Genomic DNA, 20930 nt, shown 5'->3' on the forward strand with positions numbered 1-20930 from the left:
CTCTTTCCTTCTACAGCCATCAACAAACTTCAATCTAGGTCTACTTCTTGTGTTTTTTTGGGGTATCCTCTGAATCATCGTGGGTATAAATGCTTTGATTTATCATATAGAAAAATCATCTTTAGTTGTCACGTAATTTTTGATGAGACGTAATTCCCTTTTGCAAAGTTACATACTCCTCAACTTCACACTTATCAATTTTTAGACAATGGGCGATCTCCCTACATGGTCTATCATTACTCTACTCTCCCAATCCCACCAGCTACTTCTTTACCCGCCTCGCCACAAACCCCAAGCCCACCAGCTGCTCCCTTACCCACCTCGCTACAACCCATTTTGTCGAGTCCAACAAATAGTTTGCCTAGCCAGCAACAAAGCCTTCCCCAGCCTAGTGAGCCTAGCCCTTCCACCCCCACCTCCTCTACTACCCCTCTCTCTTCCTTGCCCAACTCCACCCTCCCATCCTAGCCCACCAAAAAGGCTTGTTACCAGAAGCCAGCATGGGATTTTTAAGCCTAAGAAGTCCTTCAATCTTCTAACATTTGTGTCTAAGTCCCCAATGCCTCGTAACCCCGTGTCTGCTCTTTGTGACCCGAATTGGAAGAAGGCTATGACTGATGAATATGATGCTCTTATTAAGGTTTAATAGGTTCGGAAGTCCCTATATTTGCGAGTTAGTTTCAATTGGGTCCTTCAATTTTGAAAGTGATCAATTGAGTCCCTGTTTTTGTAAAATTGAATCAATAATGTCCTTGCCGTTAATCTTAGTAAACGGTGTTAAATTTCTAGCGAGGTGGCATGCTGAGGTGGCTTTTAATTAGCACGTGGCATGTTGTGTGGAAACCTTCTCCCCTTCCTCTTCCCCTTTCCCGAAACCTTCTCCCCTTCCCCTTCCCCTTCCCGAAACCTTCTCCCCTTCCCCTTCCCGAAACCTTCTCCCCTTCCCCTTCCCCTCCAACTTCACCTTCTCCCATCTTTGGGAAACTTTCTTCTCGCCCTCCCACACCCACGCCATCTCCCTGTCGCCGCCGCGCCCCTCCTCCGCCACCTCTACCTTGGCGACAACTTTTTCTCTGGCCAGATTCCTCCTGAATATGGCACTTGGCAGCACCTCCATATTATTTTTATTTTTCTCAAATCACTGTCATACATTACAACAAATAACACCAACATTGCATATATGCGATTCCAACATAAAAAGAAATTGAAAAAAGAAAGGAGTTGCTGCAAATGTTTGGACTGGTCAGGAATATTGCTGCAAATGTCTGTCACGAACCTGAACCGTAGACATTGGTGCGCCACCGCAACTCCGAAACAACGGCGGAGGGCGAAGTAAAGGTTGAGGGGGTTGTGGAGGAGTGCGGCAGTAATGAGACGGCGAGCGACGATGAGAGATGTGGAGGCAAGGGAGGTGCGCTTGACGGTTGGATTGAGGGATGGGTGTGAATGTAGATGTTGAAGAGGTGGGTGTGGGAGGGCGAGAAGAAAGTTTCCCAAAGATGGGAGAAGGTGAGGTTGGAGTTGGAGAGGAAGGGGAAGGGGAAGGGGAGAAGGTTTCGGGAAAGGGGAAGGGGAAGGGGAGAAGGTTTCGAGAAGGGGAAGGGGAAGGGGAGAAGGTTTCGGGAAGGGGAAGGGGAGAAGGTTTCGGGAAAGGGGAAGGGGAGAAGGTTTCGGGAAAGGGGAAGGGGAAGGGGAGAAGGTTTCCACACAACGTGCCACGTGCTAATTAAAAGCCACCTCAGCATGCCACATCGCTAGAAAGTTAACACCGTTTACTAAGATTAACGGCAAGGACATTATTGATTCAATTTTACCAAAACAGGGACTCAATTGATCACTTCCAAAATTGGAGGACCCAATTGAAACTAACCCGCAAATATAGGGACTTCTGAACCTATTAAACCTCTTATTAATAATAAGACGTGGCAATTGGTGCCCTGTCCACCTAATGTTAATGTAATTCAGTCTATGTGGATTTTTTCTCCTAAAGAAAACTCTGATGGTTCTTTTGAGAGGCATAAAGCCCGTCTTGTAGGTGGTGGTAACACGCAACAAGTTGGCGTGGATTGTGGTGACACATTTAGTCCGGTGGTCAAGCCAGCAACTATTCGCACAGTTCTCAGTTTGGCTCTTTCTAAAGCTTGGTCTATTAATCAACTTGACGTAAAAAAAATGCTTTTTTACATGAAAAACTCAAGGAAACTGTTTACATGCATCAAACTTTGGGGTTTCGGGAATCTGTTCATCCTAATCATGTGTGTTTGTTGAAGAAATTTCTTTATGGACTTAAACAGGCCCCACGGGCTTAGTATACAAGATTTGGTACCTATGTCCGTACTATTGGGTTTTATCACAGTACTTCGGATCATTCTTTGTTCATTTATCGTCGTGGTACTTCTATGGCTTATTTATTGTTATATGTGGATGATATCATTTTGACTGCTTCTTTTGATAAGCTTTGTAAGTCTATTATAACTCTTCTTAGCTCAAATTTTGCTATGAAGGACTTGGGACATTTGAGCTATTTTCTGGGTATTGTTGTGGCTCATCATGCAGGTGGTTTATTTTTATCTCAAAAAAAATATGCTGCAGAGATCCTTGACCAAGCTGGCATGTCATCTTGTAGGCCATCTCCTACTCCTGTTGATACCAAACCAAAGATGAGTGTTGCTACAAGCCCACCTTTTGAGGATCCATCTTTTTATCGAAGTCTTGCAGGGGCTCTTCAGTACCTTACGTTCACCAGACCCAACATTACTTATGTCGTGCAACAAGTATGCTTATTCATGCATGACCCAAAGGAGGCGCACATTCATGCTCTAAAACGCATTTTGCGTTACATTCAGGGTACTATCAATCTTGGTCTTCATCTATATCCATCTTCTACATCCACCCTTATTTCTTATACTGATGCTGATTGGGGCGGGTGCCCAGGTACACGACATTCTACATCTGGTTATTTTGTTTTTTTGGGAGATAACTTAATCTCTTGGTCCGCCAAACGACAGGCTACCTTATCACGATCTAGTGCAGAGGCGGAATACCGAGGGGTTGCCAATGTGGTTTTTGAGTCATGTTGGTTGTAAAACTTGCTTTTGGAGCTTTTGTGTCCTATTCAAAAGGCTACATTGGTTTATTGTGATAATGTCAGTGCCATATACCTTGCTGGAAATCCTGTTCAGCATCAACGCACTAAGCATATTGAAATGGATATACATTTTGTTTGCGAAAATGTCCCTCGTGGCCAGGTTCGAGTGTTACATTTTCCATCGCGTTATCAGATTGCTGATATTTTCACCAAGGGTCTTTCGTTGGTGCTATTTGAAGATTTTCGGGATAGTCTTAGCGTCCGCCGATCTCCCACTTCGACTGTAGGGGTGTGTTAGAATATATGATAATATAATATCTGTCAAGTATATATTTTAGTTCCTTATTTATAGCTAATTAGTTCCCTAATTCTAGCCTAATTATACTATGTATAATTTGTATATAAACTGATGATTCCAATGAAATAAGACAGGGGATTATTTTCTTTTAAGGAGTAGCAAGATGTCTTAGTCTAGGTGTTCCATCCTGACCTAAAATGCGTAACAGACTAACCTTGTGTGTTTGGTAGGATAAAACTCATTAACAATGGCTCTACAGAGTAGTAGAGGCCACCACAAGTGCATGACCCGCCATAGCTCGACATCAATACTTGTATGCAGATTTGTCAAGTCTAGTATATGTACATATGCTTATGTTCTTGTTTGATTTTAAAGTGAAATGTATTGTATGCTGAATTATAATTTGCTTGATTTGATTCTTTTACAATATAAGTTTACTCTTGCTATTTTTGTCTATTTTATGTGTTTGTTTTTTCTTTTGTAATTATTACTTTAATGGTATAAACTTAAGCAAAATGTTAAGAGTGAACAAATACTAAGAAACGATAAAGCTAAAACATATAATAGGAAGTTTGGTGTCAGTTTTCTCTAGTTTATGTAAAGATTTTTTATTAAGTGTAAATTTTTTTGAGATGTTACATAATGCATAGTTTCTATGTAAAATTTTATGTATATATAAGGCGACATTTTTCTTATTTCCGTTCTCTTTTCGTCACACACGAACTAGTCAAAGTACTACTATTATCTCCATTTTTTTTTCTTTTTAAGTGTACTCTCGTGGAACCAAAAGAAACTTAAATAACTTCATGAACTATATGCAACTCATACCAAAACTTAACACCATGATAAAATCCAAGTGTATGTGAAGATCAATGGATTAAACTGTATTTCTCAACATCAGTATATACTCTGTTATGATAATATATATATATATATATATAATTTCTGGCTCTTGGTAAAATAATAGTACTTGAAATAAAACGTTTAGCTGGTTATAATTGGACACGATGAAAACATAATATAATTGGACAAATATGTATACTTCGCTTACAATTTATCTTCATATCAGCAAAACGTGCACAGTAAAGACAACTGATTTTTTTTTTTTTTAAAGAAAAATCTTTCGAAGGCAATTGGAAAATTTTGGGATTGAAAGGAGTTATAAAAAATGTTGCAGAAGCTAAATAATCTTTTATTATAGACGCCATCTCACGTTGGTTGTGAGATACTGTAATGTTTTACTGTTGTTTAAAACCAGCCTTCGAATTTCCATTATTCCTAGGTATGGGAGTTTTCATGAGTTTCATACCTTTTGGCTCAATTTTCGCACAACAGTTTACAAATCACTCTTGCCAATGGGTAGAAGTAAAATTACTTGTATTCTCAATACACAGCATTTGCATGAGCATCGTTCTGAAACATAAATAGTTGACTCACTACAAATCCAACCACAGCTGCCTTCATCCACTTGTTTCATCACCTGAAATAACAACGCCCCGGTTTTTCTTCCAAATCCTGATTCCCCCAACTAGATATAACGTTTATTGTATGCCCACGGAGGCAAATAAACTAAGAGGAAGCAAATGTCCATCACACCGGTGGCTGTTGGAAAAATCAATTCCAAGGCCAGCCAGAGTATATAGTCTGTCATGACAGGACAGACCCAAAGGCTGAAGTGCCAAAGCAATATATAACATTTCTCAAAGCATACATAATTTTCCATAATAATTGGTAGTTTGCTGCACAGTGAGCAGGATACAAGGGTATTACCGATTTTGTGAAGGCATTCTATCTGATCCGTGCCTTAAACGGAAGCTACTGGACCTGGCACCGGGGTCTGACCTGCTGCTGGACTGGTGGTATGCTCTCCAACCTGCATCTCTATCAACATGGCTCAATGACAATGAAGGCAAGTGGTCTCTTTCCCAAGCGTGGAAGTGATTTGGTAGATGGTTTTCTTCTTGAAAATTGCGCCCTGATGAACTTGATGGGATAAGAAAAAAGCCACCACTTTGGTCTGGCGATGTGGCTATTGGTGCTAATTGAGCTGATCCACTGTGACTGCTGGATCGTCGGGAGCCAGTAGTGATAGGTGTCCGCATTGTGGTTGAGTTAGGAGGTTGCTGTGGTTGGTAGTATGCCTGAAGAGCCTGAACTCTATCCCGAGCCCGGGCATTGCTACCAGGATAAGGAGGGATCATTGAGGAAGAAACTGAGCTCCCCGCTCTGGCAGCAGAACTGCAGAAATTAATGTGCATTGAATGTTATACAACTGCGGAAATTAATGCGTTGGAAGTTCTAACCCGAAAGTGATGGAAAATCAAACTTATGACCTGTGCAAATTTTCACTAGCCAGTGACGATTCTGATATCCATAATTTTTTATCTTCTATAACCAAAAACAATTTGTTTATTTAATGTTATAAGGGGAGAATATATATTATGGTTTAGCTCACAAATCAAATTAAATTTGAACAAATATTACATTCATGCAAATAAATGTAATTTACTATTGGGAGGCAACTCTAAAGTGTAGTGGCACCTGTGACCGACAAGGAAGGGATGCATGAAAGATCCTGATCTTGGTACATCCGAACCACCCCTGACTGGCCTTTGACTACCAGGGGATCCTGATGGCTGATCAGCGGCAACTAGACGAGTACTTGCTGTGGAAAAAGGAGGGGAGTGGTGTTCCCAGCTGTGATAGTGAAGATCCACGGCAGGAAATGAGTATGAAGTTGGTATGTCACTGGGCACAGATGAACCATTCCAATGGTTGAAGTTTGAAGCCTCTGATACAGTTCCACCTGAGTTGGAGGAGGATGGATGTATTGGTCCAAAGTAAGCAATATACGGGCAAGGATGACTGGCAGATGACACAGCTGTATGTTCAGCAAATATAGCATGTTGTCCAATTACATCATGATCTGCATCTCATAATTCCAGTAAATTAAGAATTCAGTGTCATGCAGACATCATTTTAAAAAATGGAGACGGTGATGAGCTACAAAAGGGATCTTACATGCAGATGATGAAAACTCCCCTTCCCTGGAAAAATAAGGAATATAAATATTAGTCCGATAAGCATGCTACTATTTTCCATTTGAGTGTGGGGGAATAGTCTCTTAAAAAATGTCCAAAAATTTGTCATTGAAAGATAAAACAATTATTCATCAACAAAGAAAAAAATGTTTTTTAAAATGCACAGTTAACTCATCGCCATCCCCAACCCGCATGTCAATCAGACAATACTCAACTTGTGTTGCATTCAATATTGTACAGAACATATAGCACTATTCTATTCTCCCTTTAACATGGCAAGGAAAGTAAACCTCACGGGTGAATCCATTTAATGATCTAATTAAAGCACACTCATTAAGGTAGGAACACTATTTCAAGATTCAACAAGTTAGAAGTGTATGATGAAACAACAACCTAGACACAAAGATTAAATGCATTAACAAGTATGCAACAGGCCTTCATTTTGGCTGCAACTCCAATCTCAAGAAACATACTGAAATATTGCCAGATATAAGCCCAACATAAAAAAAACAACTGAGTCTTCTGTTGGGAATTCAAAAGAGTACTCAAACACACTTGATTAGCCAATGACATTACTAAAGAAGAATAAAGGATGAAAGGAAGGGGGTTGCTTCAAAGTTCCTCGTTCCCAAATATTATTAGGGTGGAAGCAAGGCTGCCAAGGCATGGAACAAGCTGAAAGAACTGGACTACAAAGTGAGGTATACGTTAAACTATAACTTTTATTGGGTCTTCATCCATTATCCACATTTCATGCCAAATTCCCAAAAAACTCAAACAAGTATTTGTCGCTTCAATTTAACTCCCAATGCACAAACAAACACATTAAGTAACAATCTTTAAATTTTTACTGACACCATCACCTTCAAAATTGTGATGCTAACCAAGTTTTGCCCCAGTCTTTGCAACATTTCTTTTATTTTTTGCCAAAATAGTGGTTAAATATAACAAGGACTTCAGGGTTCAGATTTATAAATAAAATCAGTAGCTTTAACCACATTCGACTTCAATGAACCTAATTACGTTCCATATTAAAATAAAAGCATTTTACTTCAGTGTATTGCTTCCCATTGCAGCAAACCTTTATAATAATTGTTAAGATGATATATGTGAAACCACCAATATAATAAATAAAAGTCAGATATGGTTGTTGCACACTGTAACAACGCAAAAGAGTGTTTTGAAACCAGTCTTTACAAGAATCCCATACATGTTTCTTTTAAATGCACAAAACACAACACAGTTTATGTATACCATTATATAAAGGGGATACACCTTTCTGTAACTACTTTTGGTGTCACAATTTTATCCTTTAACAACTAAAAAAAATTCTTACTTAATATGTAACTGCACAACCTCACAATCTCTCTATTCAAATGTAAATACATAAGTTCTCCACTTAAAAATAACAACCACATACGTTTTTTCTAAACCATTCTTACAATATATTCTTAAAATTGTATTATTTTAATGTGATTAAAATGTGGATACAAAGGAGTGATAGTGCATGGTTTCTGGTAGAACAATATAAAGAATAAAATAATACAGAAAATGTCTAGTCCAAGCCCATGAAACAAATTAGATATTAGCTTCTATGCATTAGGCTTACTCGAAAGATGATGGAAGTCGTGCCAGGTTGCCAAAAGGGCACCAATGAACTCCAAAAGACTGCAAACACCATACAGTTAAAAAGGCAGTCAAAATGATGAGCAAGATGTTATCCACCCACATAAAAAATACAACTACATTAAAAAAGATTTAATCCCAGCCACTAAAAGTCAAAGTCCAACTACTCACTAATACATTGGAAAATGAATTTCATCTAGAATTATTAACTCATACATGGCCAATGGAGGGAAGCAATAACAGCATATGTTTGCAGTCCATTAAGAGTTGCAGATCGAAAGAAAGTAGAGGAGTAGTAAAGGCATTAGGCAGAGGAAGCTCACATTCATATAAGGTCAAAGGAGATAGTGAAATAATATTAACTAGCTTCCCTTTTTACTTAAATGCAGACAGCTACGCTTTTGCTTTTGGTCTATAATTTCATACAATTTGATATAGCATATAGTTAAACGCCCTCCAAATCCCAATAAGACATTCAGAGAATAACTTCTTGATAAAACCAAGTAAAGGACAATTTTTAAATTTCTGTCTCTTGCGCGCGCACACACACATAAAAGCCTAATCAATAGAGGAGTATTTATGCAAGCCTATACTCAGGTGCAAGCATAAAATATAAACACAAACAAAAAGTTAACAGCACTCTTACCATCTCAGAGTAACTAAGATCATAAAGGTCCTCGTCATGCGTCCACTCATCCATACTAAACTCTGGATATGACCGGCTACCATTAGCATAAAGCCATTGACCTTTCTCAATCTTCCGACAATTAGGGCACTGCATTGCTCCTTTTACGTTGAATGCCGAACCAATGCAATCTGAATAATTTAAATCAATAATAAGCATAAGAATATTACTATAGCATTTATTTTTGTCAATAAGAAATCAGTGAATGCAGAATTCATGTCATCTACTTGAGCAGGGACCAGATAAGAAAGACCAAAAGTACAATGTGTGGGAAAATGAGGATTCCACAATCTTGCAAAGAACCAGTGGAAGGAGACCATTGACAATTTGCAGTTTACTTATTGCAAAAGATCAACGCACTAAAAAAAAGAATGTTGGAAACTGCATGGAAAAAGCATCGATAGGGGGGAATAGTGATGACTGCACAGAGGTCAATTGATTTTATCTTCTCAAGAAAAAACTAATGTGATTACTTTTATACCCCTTTTTCATTCAATGATTAAAAAAAATTAAGGATTACAAGAACAAGGCTCAGATCAGACAATGGAATGAATTGTTATTTCAATCAACTGTCTCCTTAATCATAAGGAAATATCCACGATTCTTCATGCATAACCACAAGCAAAATGGGAAGGCCAAGAGGAAAATGAGCAATTTCTCAGCCAAAAACTGAGCCTTCTCCGTCAAAGAAAGGATTCTAATCCCGTTAGGAACAGTCTATTTTCACAGTTTCATACATGATAAATAAACCTCTCCAATAAGTCACATAGAGTTCTTAAACAACTTTAATACTTCAAAACCGTAAATAGTTATTCCTACAGTATTTTGGGTCTACAACCTTTGCTCATATTCACAGCCAATAGAGGCAAACTTGATCCTCAGGCTATCATGTGTGTTTTTCCTTAGTTAATTTTTCACTCAAAAAGGTTACATGGTCTAAGACCCCTAATCCAAAAAAATAGTACATATTTGCTGATATGCCCTTTAAATGAAAATAAGTTTTTCTCTCCAACATTTCTTTTCAAAAGAAGATTCCAATGATAGATGATGAATAATGTGAGCTTCCTGAACAACCAAAAGGGTCAGCAAATACTGCCGAGCTGCAAGGTCCCCCAGCTTCAATAAACTCTGCTCCTACTTCAGATCTTGAGCCCAAAATAAAGTGTCCTAAATCAGCCAGTCAAAAAGAAGATTCCAATGACAGATGATGAACATGAGCTTCTTGAAAGGGTCAGCAAGTACTGCAAGCCATAAGGTCCCCCAGCTTCAGTAAACTTTGCTTCTAATTCAGAGATTGAACCCAACATAAAGTCTCCTAAATCAGCCTGTGAGCCACAAAATGAGTTACTCAACTCTGCCATTGTATATGAATGTCAAAGTAACTCACAATTTCTCAAGATTCTCTGAAGTGACTGAAAAGAAGAGTCAACCTAAAATAACACATGTTCAAGAATCCAACCAAGTCTTGAAATCGAGATAGTTGAAGGAACTGTACAAATAAATGAAGTCCCACAGATGACCTAGATCTTCTCATTGGTTTATAAAAGGTCCTTGAAACTGAACCCCATTACCCTCTATCTAACTGTGCTATAAAAAAGGATGAGAATTGGAAAAGACTGATACAGGATATTGTTGACAAACCAAAATGGAAGAATATTGTTGACTGCAAAAGGATTTTCACATTAAAGTACAAGGCAGATGGATCTCTGCAAACATACAAAGGTTGGACATCAAAGGTTACTCAGAAACTTATGGGACTATACGAACTATATTACCCTTGTCACACATTTTAGTTGGTAAATTCAGTACAGTGTCAAGAACGTATTTCTGTATGAGGACCTAATAAAGAAATCTGAATAATCCACCAAGATATGAAAAAAGAACAGAAATAACACGGTGCACAACCTGCAGCATGCCCTTTACAAATTACAGATCCTACACATTGGTTAGAAAGGTTAGCAAAGTTCATGAAAGGAGTTTGGTACAAATAAAGCCTAGGAGATCACATCCCTTTATCAAAGAATCAATGAGAAAGGGGGCCAAACATCCTTATAATGATGACATCACAGCAGCTGGGAATGATGAAAAGAAAAAAAGATTTGATGCAGAGACTGATCCAGGATTTCTAGATGAAAGAACTGAGAAATTTGAAGTGGCACGCTCCAGCAAAGAGATCTTCGTATTTTTACAAAATGAAACGGATTTATAGATGGAAACAAGATAAATTGGATGCAAGCAAGCCCCTACTCCATTGATCTCAAGCATAAGCTATGGGAAGCTAAAGTAAAACCTGCAGTTGACAAAAGAATGAACCAAAGATGGCTGGAAGACTGATCTTGTTTAAACATGGCCCAGACATATAGCATATTCAGTTAGTCTCATTAGTCAATTCATGCTCAATGCAAGAGAACCTCACCTTCAATCTGCAGCATACAGAGTTTTACGCACTTCACGAGGGAACCCCAAAAATAGTCTTATTCAAGAATAGTGAAAAAGTGATGTTAGGATCCAATTGCAAAGTAAGGGAGTTCCGTGAAGTAAGGATTCTAGTATGGACTGTCGGATTCATTGGCTCTTCAACTACAATAGCTAGATTTTGTGGTATGATTCACCAAAGGTTCTTATCAATTAGTACAAGAGCTTCGAACATGTTTTTCAACATCAAACAAGCTGAATAGGTATTGCACAACTCACCAAAGTAGTCAAAGGGAAAGTGCATAACAAACCAACATGATCATAATGGAGTGTGATGGGATGTTAGAACCCAGTTGGTATAGGACTTGAGTCCCACAATTGATTAATAGGATTTTAATGTAGGTTAGCTAGACCTTGTTGAGCTTTCCAACTACAACTAACTTTTTATGGTGTGGTCTCCCAAGGTTATTATCACACCAATGCAGACTATACAGGTTCACTAGTGGATAGAAGATTGATGTTCACATATTGTACTTTCCTACAAGGAAATTTAGTTAAATGAAATGGTAAGAACACAACACAGTAGCTAGATCATCTACAGAATAAAAATTCAAATATATTATTCAAGGAGTTTTTTTCTCTGGATAAGAGTTATCCTAGATGACTTGGAACTTGGAAGCCAAGTATCTCTCATTAAGCTCCATTATAACCAGAAGTTAGCGATTAATAAAACTCAGTCCTACAAGCATGATAGGAGTATAGGACAAAGCATGATGAAATAGATCATCATTTTACACGTCATCATGGAAAAGCTATAAAAAAACCTAGTTTGTTCCATCTAGAGAGCAAATAGCTCATGTCCAGCACAGGGGCTAAAAGGCTCCAGTTGCTCCAGTTTCAATGATCCAATTACCAAGCTAAGAATGGAAGACTTTTATTAATAAAACTGGGGGAGAGGGGGAGAAGCTGAAAATATGGATATTGTAAATTAGATGTAAATCATTTCAGTGTATCAGGTTTGAAATCCCTTGAATCAAAGGAATCTGTAAAGGAGTCTGTCCAGGAAGCTAGACCTGATTATTAGGATATAATTTCTGATTATTGGGGTGATTTATTTCCTTACATATAGCCTTGCACTATGCTAGAAATACCTGTGATATTATTATGACATATCAATGACATCATTCTATTCTCTTTTCAAATTGCAATTTTCCAGTTATTGAAAGTCAATACTAACATTATACACAGAGCAACAAAAGCTCTTAGAACTACAGTAAACAATGAATAATGCAATATACTATTTTCAAGATGACACAATTCATAAAAACAATGTGTGAATAGAACCCCAAATTGTATGCAGGAAACTAAGCTCATAATGAAAATATTAGTACAAACTTAATCAGCCCCATAATTATCCAAAGTTAAAGTATGACCGACAACATTAAACACTTTAACCATGAGCTAGTGTTGAATTTTTTTTCACACAACTCATTCTTTTATAGAAGTATTCAATGCAGGACACTCATAAAAGAAGCATTTCGAGATAGGGAGTGGACATCAGCACAAGGTTAAGTAATCAGCTAGTGCTTTCTCCACCCTTCAAAACCAAAAAGCTTTCTTCTTAGGGTTGATGAAGATAAAACATATTCATGGACCTAACATGTGATGCTTTATAATTAAAACCAAATGGCCACACTTTAACTTGCTTACATTATCAAATAAATCAATATGGAAGCGTCAATAATAAAGATGAAAAATATTAAAAGCTAGTAAAAAATAACAAAATAAATAAAACTAGTAATAACATTCTCAGGGGATTTTCACAGTAACCTCGTCTGAGGTTAGCATTCATTTAAACCAGCCTTGATTTCAAAATTACACCTAATTCCTCTGCACCACACTTACTTCTAATTTTCAAGGTAAAATCCGCATGGTCCAAAACATTAAAAAAAAAAATCTCAGGAGTATGTAATTTTCTAAGAAGCAGAAGGTGTCAATATGCAAAGGGATACGAGTGTAATTTATCAATCAAGAAGCATGTAAGTGTAATTAGCGCTAAACTCAGGGATTCCATGTACATATCTGTTTTATTTAAAATGACACGTGAAATTACTTTCAAAGTGTACATGTCAGGATTGAATTTGTTTGATCATAGAATCGTGAGTCCTTCACTTGTTTTGTGACAATGAGAACAAATTTGACAGTGCCAAGTTGTGAATTCTAATTTTAACGTCTAAGAAATACTTAAACAGAAAGCACCTCAGATATCCACCGACAATGACAATAAAAGTGATTTTATTTCTAATATTTTTTTATAAAGCCTTTAACAAAATCCATTGCTGAACTGACCTTGTTGTATTAAACTCAGAGAAAGCTGCCAACAGAGGAAACAGTGTACATTGAAATGACCACTGCTAAATCATTCCAGACCATAACAATCTCCTAAATAAGCATCCATTCAAGGACCAATTGAAAATATTTCCTCTAGCGAAGAGGATTGTAGTTGTATGTTTAACAAGCGTACTTAATTAATATTGTTCACAAAACTGTTGGGGTGCTATATCCAATACGATTTGGACATTATCATAAAATGATTTGATGATTCATATACACATGTGGAGCCTATTCCCCTAAGATCCCCTCTATTAAATTTCAACAAAATGGGATGTCTAGTATAATTGTCAAACTTCTTTTTGACATAGCACCTGAACAATAAAACAAGGGTTATCCATAATCTCTATTTTTTTAATTTTATATTTGCATAAGAGAATCTTTATTCTTAGTTTCAGAGAGGGAAGGTTTAAATCGTGTAGAACATTATTTCGGATGTTCAAGAAAAATGTTAATATACCTTTTGGAAATATAGCCTTACTGGGCGCCACAGAAAACTAAAGAAACCACACACTCTGAAGTTCCTCACTATTGTGAAGACCGACTAACAGCAATCAATACATACTGCTAAACATGAAAGACTGCCTATATTATGCAGAAATTCCACCAAATTTATGGAAAGTTGGTCAATATGACACACTTTCTTTGTTAACCAATTCGGCCAGACAATAACAAAGAAATCACACGCTCCTGATCTCCTCAGTGTTGATGAGACCTATTAAAAGCATACGTGGTGACTCCTAAACCAGAGTAACCAGGCATATTGTGCAGAAATTCCACCAAATTTATGGACGAAGTTAGTAAAAACACCACATTTTTTGTCGCTGACCAACTCAACAAGGCCAAGACAATGAAATCACACACTATAGAGATTTTCACAGTTTCACTGTTTACAAGGCCTATTAAAGGCAGTAAATTTGCACACCTAATCATGAGCAACTACATGTATTGCACCGCAATTCCACCAAAATTTATGGAAAGTTAGTCAAAATGTTACAATTTTTGTCGTTAAGCAATTAAACAAACCACACTCTGGACTTCCTCATTGTTTAAAAGCAATCAATACATACTGATAAACATGAGCAACTACACATATTATGCAAAAAAAATCCACCAAATTTAAGCAGTGTTAGCCAAAATATATCTGAAATTGTTGTTAAGCAACTCAATAAGACCAAGACAATGAAATCACACACTCCCGATCTTCTTACTGTTGACAAGAGTTATTTAAAGAATTGTTAAGCATGAGCAGTTACATGTATTATGCAGAAATTTCACCAAATTTATATAAAGTTAGACAAGAATGTTAATTTCTTTTTTTCTGGTTAAGCAATTCATCAAGACCAAGACAATGTCCAACTTCTCCATACATAATCATGATTTCCTACCAGCTATAAATATTGAAACTGAACTAAATTTTTAAAATATCATCATAAAATCTAACTTGCTACAGCAGTTAGCCCAATCAGCACCATCATTAAATAACAAATGTAATGAATAAAAATTGAAAAATCTGTTTGAATCTAGGAGTTTCCAAAAAAAAAAAAACATCAGTATATCCACCATAACTTCCACCAGTGGCTGGAACACATTCCATAAATGCACTTCAATTGTCCATTCAAATTAAACTATCAATCAAAACTGAATTCATAAATCACAAAGTTCCTTGTTTTTAGGACCTCAACACCAATGAATATGAAAGTTCCCATAGTTGTATATTATTATTATTATTATTATTATTATTATTATTATTATTATTATTATCATTATTATTATCATTATTATTATTATTATTATTATTATTATTATTATAGTATATTTATATATTCATTGACAAACTGTAAACACAAGGAAAACCAAATTTCCAAATTCTAGATCTAAATTGTTGCAATTAACATCGATTGAGACCTAATATATGAATGCAGTGTATAATTCAAGGAATATGTAAGTAATCTCATTTACAAGCATGGTGAGGAAGAGAAATTGGAGTTACCGAGATGAAATTGATGACCACATTGAAGCTTAGCCCAGGATCTATCCCCATTATCGGCAACAGGCTCCAGACAAATGGAACAATAAACTGAGGCGAAAGACTTCCCACATCCATCATCTCTTTCATCATGGACCTTGTTACTATTGGTATTATTATTATTATCTTCCTCTTCGTCGTTACCAAGACCCATTACAAAAACCCTAAAATCAGAACAGGGAGAAGAAAAGAACGGCAGCGTTTGATTGAATTTTTGTTGTCCGCGTTAGGACAGGATGAGAAAAGTAAGGAAGAGGTGTAATCTGAGATCTGAAGTCTTTGGTTTGGTCTGCGACTTGGGATAGAAGAAGATTGAATGAATTTCTTTCCGACTTTTTACTTCCATTAAATCCATTGGGGATCGTTGGATTGTTCTTCTCACTCTGATCACTCTTGTCCAATCAACTTCATCGACGGTTACCATTCATTCACTATGTCTTCATCCTCCTTTGACTTCAAATATTTTTTTAAACATTTTTTTATTTTATTAGCTCTAAATACTTTCTTAATTCCTGTCTTGCTGTATCTACTGTCCTTTCTCGTCCCATTATGATTAAAAATATATGCATTTCATATTTTTTTTATGTCAAGGTATGATTATCATCTGACAATGTACAGAAAATAAAACATTTTTATTTTTAAAACTTATCACTATAACCAATCAGGTTTCCTCGTATATACACATACAATAAAAAAAATTGATTAGACTTATTGTTAACATGTGATATTTTATCATTTTTAGTTTTCTTATAATAAGAAGTATAGATCTAGTGATCAAAACATGATATGTAAAGGTATAAAATATATATAATAAAGTAAAAATAAAATAATAAACTTTAATATTATAAAATATTTATTTGGCATACATAATATTTCTTTGTGTTATTCGAAATAGAGAGGAGTGATGAAAACATAATATTATTGTTTAAAGTCAAAATAACTATTTAGAATTTAGAATGTGGCTGTGGATTGTTATGAAAAAAATAAATTTTGTATGTGGCGAAGAGGAATAAAAAAGTGGAAAAAGTTTATACATTGTAATATTTATGTACATATTTGTATATAGCTCACTCGTGGAAGAATAATATATTCATCTAAGTATATAGATTAACTGATAATTTTATTTATTAAGGTTTTAGACTTTGGTGATAAATTAATTTGTAAGATATGTAGAGTAGAAGGTCAAATGTCTAATTCTAAATAAACTTAAAAGACATAAAAATACATTCCTTCATTATTTATATTTCTCTCATTTGTTTAAGGTAGGGTATCATATATATATTTATATATATATATATATATATATATATATATATATATATATATATATATATATATATATATATATATATACACACACTATTTTTCTCTTTGATGATAAAAGCAATGAAACAAATCTGCAGGAGAAGTTGATGGTTGGATAGTAAATTACTCCATATTAGTTTGCAAAAAAAAAATCATTAAAAATATATTGTTATTGTATATTATTATTAAGCATGCATTGGTTTTGAGATAGAGTGTATAAATGTTTACCTATAGTTGTAGTTACTCCTTGATAATTAGATGTTTATATTTATTTTTAAAAAATTTAAATAGACTGTAGATACATATTATATATATATATATATATATATATATATATATATATATATCATATATTTATTATTAATCATGTAATTATATAATTAGTAATATTTTATCTGTTTCTAATCATACATCCTTAATTTTATTTCTCTCATTTTACTGTTATTTATAAAAAAAATAGCTATTGGTAGTGGTCAACATTTTGGTCTGACCTTTACTCTTTATTCCAACCCCACTTCCCCTTCGTTGCAAATTAGAAGAGAATATATCTTTTGGATATTCCCTCTCACAAACATTATAAAATAGTTATTTATCAAGTAATAATAATTTATTGGTCTAAGATATATGTCACACAACACATATACATAAAACTATATTCATGTATCTCTTATTATATATATTCATTATTACATATTCATTAATTTAATATAAATATACATATAATCAATTTGACATAAAATTTTGATTATGAATTACTTTAACTGTTAGTGTGAAATTTCATAAAATCTGAACTGGCAGACAAAATTTAATCAAATCAATCATATATTTTTATACTTTAAAAACATGCACTTAAATAATTCAGTTAATACGATTTTTTAGATATAATTTATGTGAATATATATATTTCAACGATAAGTTTTGAAAATATATTTTTCATCTAAATATAATAACCAACAATATGAAAAATTGAATTAAAATGAAAGCTAAATACCAATTATCTGTTTCAATATATATATCAAAATATGATCAATAGAGTCAAAAGCTAAAAGTATGAAAATATTAACTAAACTGATTAAAAGATTAAAAACAAGTAAGAGACAAAAGATAACTTATTCTAAAATGTTCATAGAAATTTTCCATGAATTAAAAGATAAAATGGTCAAATTAGTTTAAATAGAGAGATTAAATATATTAAATAATAGAGATAAGGAAGGAAGCATGGAAACAATGAAAAACAATTTTTGACAAGGAGAGAGTTAAAAGATTATATTAGTTAATAATTAATAAAAAGCAAAAAGCACAAACAATTTATTTTTAAAATGTGAGTTTTTTTTATATAAAAATAGGAATTAAAAGAAATCACACATTCAGGCAACAGAAAAATAAAAATAAAATTATAAAAGTTTCCATGCATATTATATTTATTTCAAAACTCAAATATCTAAATGCTTGTTTCTTCTTACAATCTTGTTATCTAAATTTCATTACAATCTTTCTCACTATATACTCAAGTGGTTAAAAACATCAAATATAGTTTCTTAATTTACATGCGGAACTTCAACTAAACATTGATTATCACATGAAAAAGATATTCATTAGATTAAAATAAAATATATTTATTATATTAAAATAAGGATTGGTATTATGTACTAAAAACCAAAAGATAAGAAATAATCTTACCTTCAATTTTTAATTCCCTGGTTTTATGAAGATTTCCAAAAATATTGTAGCAGTATTCACCTTGTATTGTTTAGATTTTGTTAACAAAAATAAGAAGTAAGAAAAAAAAAATCAGTAGTATAATGGGATCATAATATAAGGATTTGTCCGTGAGAAAAATCAGGAACTATTTTCTGTAATCTAAAAGAAATATCAGCACCTTCTCACCAATTATTCTATAAAAGCTCGTCGCCTCTGCTTCTTTTCCGGGACCTTCAATTTTTTTTCTGCTCTGCTTCCTGTATTTTCAGAATCAGAGACAAACAACAACAACAACTATAACCATGCTTGTCTACCAGGATCTTCTTACAGGTATAATTGTTTTTTCCCTCAATTTCAGAACTTGTTGTTTCTTTCTCTTTGTTACCTTATTGGGTTTCTTTTTCTGTGCACTTTTGTGATATTGTAGGATTTTTTTTTAGATTATTCGTGTGACCCACTTTGATTGTAATTCCTTTTCTTCTTTAGACTAATCATTTTTTGAAGGAAGGTATGCCAGTTGTGGAAGGAAGATTTTTTTCTTTTTTGAAATTTATATCTTGTTTCTGCTACAATAGTGGTTTGAATAATTGAGTTTTTGTGGTGCAGGTTTGGACCCTTTTAAAATACTTTCCATAACCTTAGTTTTGAATTTTTTGTTGTTCTAAATGACAATTGTTGTATTTGTGATACAAGTGTAAGTTATGTTAGTTGAATTGAATCCATCCCTAGACCCTAAGGATTACGGGCTGTTGGCCTAAAGATGGTTTTGATTTTAAATGTGTTTGCGAATTAGGGATTAAGATTTTTGGTTTCTTTTATTCAGGATTTATTGATTTGATCATAATTTTCAATGGGTTTAACTTGGAAACTTGGTTTGTTGATGAATTTTCAGGTGACGAGCTTCTTTCTGACTCATTCCCGTACAAGGAAATTGAGAATGGAATGCTGTGGGAAGTTGAAGGAAAGGTTTGTTGGGAATGATCTGTATAATTCGGAATCTCTGTTTCTTTGCATGGCAGATTGCTAGGAACACTCTCTAATTCACTTTTTCTTATTGTTTAAAATTTGTTGAAAGTTATAAAATCAGAGAAGAGTCTTCAAATGAGTTACAGAACTCACCGAATTGTATAATTTTCAAAAACATTCAACCGAGTGAATGCATCTAAAAGTGTGTGTTCTTATGTGAATAATGTGTGCTTTTCTGCAGTGGGTTGTTCAAGGAGCAGTGGATGTAGATATTGGTGCTAACCCTTCTGCAGAAGGGGGAGGGGAGGATGAGGGTGTTGATGATCAAGCTGTCAAAGTGGTTGATATTGTTGACACTTTCAGGCTTCAGGTAAAAGGATGATTCCTTCTTTTATGGTAGTAACCGTGTGTTGATTTCTTCTGCAGAAGAAATAGTTAATTTGTTTTTGTTTTTGTTTTTCAGGAGCAACCAGCTTTTGACAAAAAGCAATTCGTGACTTACATGAAGAGATACATAAAGTTGCTGACACCGAAATTAGAGACAGAGAAGCAAGAGTTGTTTAAGAAACACATTGAGGGAGCAACTAAGTTCCTTCTCTCAAAGCTGAAAGACCTCCAATTGTATGTGCTTCTTCTTCTTTGGTTTTATACCTTATTACATGGTCCTTTTTCTTTATGCATAACTGGTTTCTTACTATGATCAATGTGGCAGTTTTGTGGGTGAGAGTATGCACGATGATGGAAGCCTTGTCTTTGCTTACTACAAAGACGGAGCCACTGATCCAACCTTTGTCTACTTTGCCTACGGTTTGAAGGAAATCAAGTGCTGAATACATGCAATACAGTTTACAGTATATCAGCTTAATACAAGAAATACTGTCTTTAATCTAGTTTTGTGTTTTCTGGTTTTGGTTATGTTAAAGAGTTTGATCTGTATCCGTTTTTACTTTGGTTGTTTATGAGAGGAACATGTGTTTTGGTTATGACTCATTGTTCTATTTGTCCAATTAATTGTGCTCTTAATAGGTTTTATTTTCTAGACTTAATTTAAAATGGTTTGATACTGGTGCAGAGAAACTGGTAAAACGTATGAATCTGTGTTATGTATTATTCTGTGATGTCAAATTATACATTTTAGAAAGTCACGTTGATCAAAAAGAAAATTGGTCTTAATCATGTCACGTGTTATGAAAATCACTGCACCCTTATATATATATATATATATTCAGTGCATATTATCTGTTCCATGAGTCAAAGAATCGTCTAAAGAACCATCAAATTTGCAGAAAGTCAGACAACATTAATAAAATTAGGGTCATAAGAGAATCAATAAAAATAATAAATACAATAGCACTTTGATTTACAAAATAAACAAAATATTAAAT

General features: G+C 34.6%; 2 protein-coding genes across 2 annotated transcripts; one reads left to right on the top strand and one right to left on the bottom strand.

The window, feature by feature from the left end:
- Positions 1-4735: 4735 nt before the first annotated feature.
- On the bottom strand, positions 4736-15899 carry LOC124823230 (E3 ubiquitin-protein ligase RFI2-like). The gene is made up of 6 exons (XM_088096707.1): positions 15538-15899; positions 8700-8869; positions 8037-8095; positions 6408-6433; positions 5928-6312; positions 4736-5624 (listed from the first exon to the last, which is right to left on the bottom strand). Exons 1-6 carry the CDS (start codon positions 15725-15727, stop codon positions 5153-5155), a joined length of 1302 nt encoding a protein of 433 aa, XP_087952833.1. The 5' UTR covers positions 15728-15899; the 3' UTR covers positions 4736-5152.
- A 2829-nt stretch (positions 15900-18728) lies between these two features.
- Positions 18729-20528, top strand: LOC124823236 (Methionine sulfoxide reductase (MSS4-like) family protein). Its single transcript, XM_047295412.2, has 5 exons — positions 18729-18909; positions 19472-19545; positions 19787-19915; positions 20009-20166; positions 20258-20528. The coding sequence occupies exons 1-5, from the start codon at positions 18882-18884 to the stop codon at positions 20373-20375; spliced, it is 507 nt and encodes a 168-aa protein (XP_047151368.1). The 5' UTR covers positions 18729-18881; the 3' UTR covers positions 20376-20528.
- The last annotated feature ends 402 nt before the right edge of the window (positions 20529-20930 follow it).

This window comes from Vigna umbellata, chromosome 8 (assembly GCF_029865625.1).
Source record: "Vigna umbellata cultivar VRB3 chromosome 8, Vumbellata_1.0, whole genome shotgun sequence".
Lineage (NCBI taxonomy): Eukaryota > Viridiplantae > Streptophyta > Magnoliopsida > Fabales > Fabaceae > Vigna > Vigna umbellata.

Bases quoted from the DNA above. Each gene is read 5' to 3' on its own strand.
- LOC124823230 (XM_088096707.1), bottom strand. From the start codon at position 15,727: ATGGGTCTTGGTAACGACGAAGAGGAAGATAATAATAATAATACCAAT. The intron at 8,870-15,537 runs GTAACTCCAATT...TAAATTATTCAG, and splicing joins TGGTCATCAATTTCATCTCG to ATTGCATTGGTTCGGCATTC. The intron at 8,096-8,699 runs GTAAGAGTGCTG...TGGTGTTTGCAG, and splicing joins ATCTTAGTTACTCTGAGATG to TCTTTTGGAGTTCATTGGTG.
- LOC124823236 (XM_047295412.2), top strand. From the start codon at position 18,882: ATGCTTGTCTACCAGGATCTTCTTACAG. The intron at 19,916-20,008 runs GTAAAAGGATGA...TTTGTTTTTCAG, and splicing joins TTGACACTTTCAGGCTTCAG to GAGCAACCAGCTTTTGACAA. The intron at 20,167-20,257 runs GTATGTGCTTCT...TCAATGTGGCAG, and splicing joins AAGCTGAAAGACCTCCAATT to TTTTGTGGGTGAGAGTATGC.